At 39.3% G+C, this 5,142-nt stretch overlaps 2 protein-coding genes across 4 annotated transcripts; one reads left to right on the forward strand and one right to left on the reverse strand.

Moving 5' to 3' along the window:
- Window positions 1-707: 707 nt before the first annotated feature.
- On the forward strand, window positions 708-2,527 carry LOC122017901 (universal stress protein PHOS34-like). Its single transcript, XM_042575619.1, has 5 exons — window positions 708-1,037; window positions 1,120-1,199; window positions 1,278-1,396; window positions 1,551-1,627; window positions 2,337-2,527. Exons 1-5 carry the CDS (start codon window positions 800-802, stop codon window positions 2,360-2,362), a joined length of 540 nt encoding a protein of 179 aa, XP_042431553.1. The 5' UTR covers window positions 708-799; the 3' UTR covers window positions 2,363-2,527.
- A 67-nt stretch (window positions 2,528-2,594) lies between these two features.
- Window positions 2,595-4,260, reverse strand: LOC122017900 (transcription factor bHLH110-like). Of its 3 annotated transcripts, none has more exons than XM_042575616.1 (7): window positions 4,120-4,260; window positions 3,835-4,024; window positions 3,357-3,750; window positions 3,124-3,249; window positions 2,981-3,046; window positions 2,856-2,921; window positions 2,595-2,778 (listed from the first exon to the last, which is right to left on the reverse strand). In XM_042575616.1, exons 2-7 carry the CDS (start codon window positions 3,915-3,917, stop codon window positions 2,599-2,601), a joined length of 915 nt encoding a protein of 304 aa, XP_042431550.1. In that variant the 5' UTR covers window positions 3,918-4,024; window positions 4,120-4,260; the 3' UTR covers window positions 2,595-2,598. The 3 variants fall into 3 exon arrangements, with proteins under 3 accessions (XP_042431550.1, XP_042431549.1, XP_042431551.1); XM_042575615.1 differs by having other exon boundaries at window positions 3,124-3,276; XM_042575617.1 differs by having other exon boundaries at window positions 2,648-2,778; window positions 2,856-2,905; window positions 3,124-3,276.
- Window positions 4,261-5,142: the final 882 nt, after the last annotated feature.

A 5,142-nucleotide genomic window follows, 5' to 3' on the forward strand; every position in this document is an offset into this window, starting at 1 on the left:
TCCTTAATCAATCGTATGTACCTAATTGTCCCTGATATTTTTAAGTATTAAAATCCCAAAAATGAGTATAATTTCGTTTAAATTCAGTATATTAAACTAGAATATAATATATTTTCTATAGCACCATTCTTTTTCCATCTCAATTAAATGGAGAATATACTAGATTTTCTTTAAATGATACTCAATTGGAATAAAAATATATTAGATTTTCTTTAAATGATATTGAATTTAGGAAGAATTATATTAAACAGGAAAAAATTGTGCTCAATGTAATAGAAAATATACTCGATAAAACGCCGAATTTAACAGTAATTATATTTGTTTTTAGACTTTTGTACCTAAAAAATAGGAGGGATAATTTTGATAGAAAATATATTCGATTTTAATATAAAGTGCTGACTTTAAAGGAATTATACATTTTTGGATACTTTGTACCTAAAAATTCTAAAGGGTAATTAGATAATCATATTTATCTAAGAATTAAAGTAAATAAAATTTTACATGTAAAAAATGGGAAAAAAGTTTTTTTTGATATGAAAATTATATGTAATGTTAAAATTATGATTAAAAATTTTTCTCTCCATAATTTATTTTAAATTTTAAAGGTATTATTGAAGAAATATGGTTACATTCAGTCTACCCGTTTTCAGAGATTCTTTGTCGAAAACGTGTTTGTTTTCGTCTTTTCAATCACAGCTCGATAGAAATAAGTCACCGACCGAAGTAGAAAAAAAAAAAAAAATACGACCGCACGTTCTCGAGGGTTCCTCTCGTTCCTGTTCTTCCGATCGACGACCTCATGGAGACTTTGGATGAGGAGGTGGAGGAGTACAACTGGAGGGAGGTGGTGCTGCCGTCGCTGATCCCCATCGTGCAGGACCCCGCGGAGCTAGACCGCGAGACCGGCGAGCGGCGGCGCGGCCGGGACATCCTCGTCGCCGTCGACCACGGCCCCAACAGCCGCCACGCCCTCCACTGGGCCCTCGCCCACCTCTGCCGCCTCGCCGACACCCTCCACCTCGTCCACGCCGTCCCCAGTTCCGTTTCGCCATCAATTGCTTCACTCCTCGCCTGCCCTTTATTCTCACCCAAACCTGTTGCTGTTCTAAACCTGCGCAGGCACGAACAACGAGCTGCTGTACGAGACCACTCAGCAGCTGATGGAGACGCTCGCCGTCGAGGCCTTCAAAGTAGCTCTGGTAAGTAACTGACGTTCCCATCGATTTCATTATTTTTATCTTGGCCTCGGTGAAAAATGACAGTAATGGCGATTGCAGGTGAGATCGGAGGCTCGTATAGTGGAAGGTGACGCCGGGAAGGTGATTTGCCGGGAAGCAGAGAGAATCAAGCCGGCGGCCGTCGTCATGGGAACCCGTGGCCGGGGTGTCGTCCAACGGTATATCAAAGTGCCTAGCTCATACTTGCTTTAATTCCTAAGGAAAAAAAGGACTAAATTATGGCTAATTTCTGTTCTACCACTGTGTTCTTAATCGTTAAACTTCCCAATCCAATCAATCATCTTGAACAAAGCTCTCATTTCTCTGTGGCAGCGTGCTGCAGGGAAGCGTCAGTGAATACTGTTTCCGCCACTGTAAAGCAGCTCCAGTCATCATCGTTCCCGGGAAAGGTTGGCAACTTCAATTCTCCCGTCTCTGTATCTTGTCTCTGTTTGTTTTCACTTTGTAAAATTGTCTTAAACTCCATGCAAACTCAACTTCTTCCTAGTCCCAGTGTCAGAAAAAATTTGTTTGCCAACTCCTTAATGTACACCCATTTATCTAATTATTCTTATTTTTTAGGTAAAAAAAAAATCTAAATGAGATATAATTCCGTCTCAATTTAGTATATCTAAACTAAAATTTAATATATTTTCAATCAAATTGATATACTGATTTTAGTTAAATAGTGTTGAATTTAAAAGGAATTATATCTCATTTTAAATTTTTTTGTACATATAAAAAAATGAGGTAAAAAAGTTTAAAATGAGTATAATTTCTTATAAATTTAACACCATTTAATTAGAATCAAATATATCAATCGATTGGTCATGTGTAAAAAGAATCGTATTCAATTTAATAGAAAATAGTTTATTGTTCTTAGGAGGAATTATCCCTCATTTTGAATTTCTATATCTAAAACAATAAGTATAATTAGATAAATCGATGTTTATTAGGGAGTTAGAGTAAAAAAAAGTTTGCATGCAAAAGTGGTAATAAAGTTTTCTTGATGTAGGGATTTAGAGTTTAGGGGCTAAAAAGGAAGTTGAATTTACTATTAGAGATTTTCGGATCGTTTATTTATTTACTTATGTTTTTTTTTTTTTTTTTTTTTTGCAGAGGCTGGTGATCAATCTGTGATCTAATGGCGAGAACAACGTAGCAAATTCGCCTACATTTCCTGATAAACTCTGATTTGTATTGCTGTATTTTTGCTTCTTCGTTGAACTCAAACTTCGCTGTCTAATTGTATCACAAGTGATAAATGGATGATATGTAGGAAGAAACTCATTAAGATAAGGATTAGAACATGAAGGAAGTACCAATTACTAGCTAGTTTAAACAAACCTAACACTCTTCGGAAACAAATATAGACAGAGATTCAATCAGTTTCTTCAGAAACGATGTATGATGTGCATGACAAAGGCACCAAACAGAGTCCTCTGCTCCTCAAACCTCCCTTCGGCTCAAAACTCTCCTCCCCTAGTTTATCTGCTGCCTCTTGCATTACTGTTCTTGATCTTTTATTTCCAGATAATCTCGTGTATTTTTCAGTTAAATTCTGGAAGATGCATAGATTGATACATACACAGTTATTAATTAACACGATAGTAATAAAATGCTGGGATTACTGATCACCTCAACTTGGCCTAGGAGATACTTGATGCAACCAATCGCCTCCATCAACACTGAAGCCGTGTCAGTCTGCATGAAGAAACTCATGACAAACTTACAAGGATTAATTTAAATAAACGATGGATTACCTTGCCAAATGGTGCCACAAGCTGCTGTAATGCTGCGATCCTGTCACCCAGTTTCTCCTTTCTAATCTTTTTATTATTATTTTTTGTGTAAGAATCAATCAGATTCAACAAAAACTGCATCTCGTGTTAAATATATATATTACCTTTAAAGGAGAGATAGAAGATCGGTGCTCAAACTGAAGCTTTCTGAGTGGTGGTGTGGGAGATGGTTTTTGTTCCCAGGGAGAATTGCATCGTCTATTTTCTGCTGTTACTCCACTGATCACAGACTGCAGCTCCAGAGCATGCAACAGTGACTTCATAAGAAAATGAAAAATCAAATCTAAATTTGTTTCATGGTTTATGCAAATGTTTCTGACGGAGAGCGTGCGCACACCTTTTGGTGCAGGAAAAATGAACCCGGAATTGACTCTTGCAGATGGTGATCAAAGCCGGAAGGTAACAATTCCAGCGCCGGAAGATCCGCGTCCAAGGATGTCGACGGCGGCTCCAGCATCGCCGGAGTTGCCAATGCCGCCATGCAGCCGTATGCGTCGAAGCTTGAGCTTTCTGAAAAGTTCCTCGGCGGCAGCGGCCGAAGGCCCAGCAACTCCTCCTTCACCTTCTCCAGGATGATCAGCTGGTGTTCTTGTAGCAGCTGGTTCATGAATGCTTGTTCTTGAGTAAGCTGTGAGTTTATAGGTGATGCCTCATGGTTTAAGCTCCAGTCTCCGTAGCTGGATAGCAGCAATTCTCTGCCATAGGCATTTGATAGGCCATCGCCCAAGTTCCTGCAGGAAAATTGATTCCATCATTACTATGAGAATTAAAGATGATGACGGAAGAACACAAGAATTGAAATGGAAGAAACTTACAGTCTCTCGTTGTTAGCAAGATCGTAGTAAGGGAGACCACGAAGCTCTTCATGGTAGTGGTGATCAAGATGTGGAAAACCCATCACGGTTCTTCTAAAGCTGGGTCCTTTACCAAGAAGAAACACATAAATCTACTCCACTTTCCTCTTGAGAAACCGAACCTCAAGGATGTTCTTGAATCATCAAAAGCCTGATCAAGCAGAAAAAGAGGGAGAAATCATTAATTATATCGTTCATGTTACATAGGGCAGCTCCGAATTCAAAGGGTAGAGGTGATGTTCTTACAGAGGGTTGATTGATTGCGTTCGTCTCTGCCACATTACAACTCTGCCTCTTCTATAAGGCAAGGCTTCAGGGTGTCCAGGTGATAGCAGCAGCAGACCCCCCCCCCCCTCTCTCTCTCTCTCTCTCTCCCGTCCATATTCTTGCAACATAGTTCGTAATCAATGATCCTTTCTTTAATTTGCCTGTCATATCGCGATCAAAATCTAGCTAAAATTAATTACGATCTCCCTGAGTTCACCTTCCCACCTAAGTTATAGTTTTGGATCAAGTCAAGTGGCCGAAAGCTGCCAAGCGGATTGTATGATGCTAAGCAGGGGACGGCCCATCCACCGGCCTGCGGCCTCTAGCCACCAAACTCGACTCAAAACTATAATCTAGATAGAAAGGTGGACCCGAGGGAGATGGTAGTCAATTTTGACGGGATTTCAACCGTGATCCGACGTAGAAATTGTGAAAAGAATTAGGGATTACGGACCAGAGAATCGAATCTGATCTCCTCTCTCTCTAATTCAAACATTAAAATTTAGCATTAGAAGACAAGAAATAAAAATCTTTTTCTCTTTGATTGTTCTAGCCAAAACACCATGGACGGCCAAGTTATCAGTCAACGAACAAGTTGACATATGCATACTCTAGAGATCGTTGGGAAAGAAGATGAAGGAACCTAAGACACACTCAAATGGAGGGTTAGATTAGCCGGGAGATGAACTCCAAAGCTACTCTAATGTTCAAATTAGAGTTTAGAGATGGTATATGGAAGAATGAAGATGGATAAGAAAGATAGGGAGTTTGTGAGAAATTGAGAAAAAAAAAAAGTCTCTTCTCATTATCTCAGTGAATGCTTATTTGGTTCTCTCAAGAGTACCTCCACGTCAACTAGAATATCATCATTGGGGCAGAAGAGAGGACCAAATCCGATAGTCGTTGATTGTCTTTCTATTCATCCAACACCACGTGTCAGTAGATGAGTATCTAGGGGACCAGATTTGATAACCTCATAATCACGATTATTACTCACAAGCC

Source organism: Zingiber officinale, chromosome 8B (genome assembly GCF_018446385.1).
Source record: "Zingiber officinale cultivar Zhangliang chromosome 8B, Zo_v1.1, whole genome shotgun sequence".
In the NCBI taxonomy this organism is placed as follows: domain Eukaryota; kingdom Viridiplantae; phylum Streptophyta; class Magnoliopsida; order Zingiberales; family Zingiberaceae; genus Zingiber; species Zingiber officinale.

Coding starts and splice junctions, on each gene's coding strand:
- LOC122017901 (XM_042575619.1), top strand. CDS start 800: ATGGAGACTTTGGATGAGGAGGTGGAGGAGTACAACTGGAGGGAGGTG. Junction 1,200..1,277: donor AGGCCTTCAAAGTAGCTCTG/GTAAGTAACTGA, acceptor TGGCGATTGCAG/GTGAGATCGGAGGCTCGTAT. Junction 1,397..1,550: donor GGCCGGGGTGTCGTCCAACG/GTATATCAAAGT, acceptor TCTCTGTGGCAG/CGTGCTGCAGGGAAGCGTCA.
- LOC122017900 (XM_042575615.1), bottom strand. CDS start 3,917: ATGGGTTTTCCACATCTTGATCACCACTACCATGAAGAGCTTCGTGGT. Junction 3,277..3,356: donor CATTTTTCCTGCACCAAAAG/GTGTGCGCACGC, acceptor TTTCTTATGAAG/TCACTGTTGCATGCTCTGGA. Junction 2,779..2,855: donor ATCTCCTAGGCCAAGTTGAG/GTGATCAGTAAT, acceptor TGCATCTTCCAG/AATTTAACTGAAAAATACAC.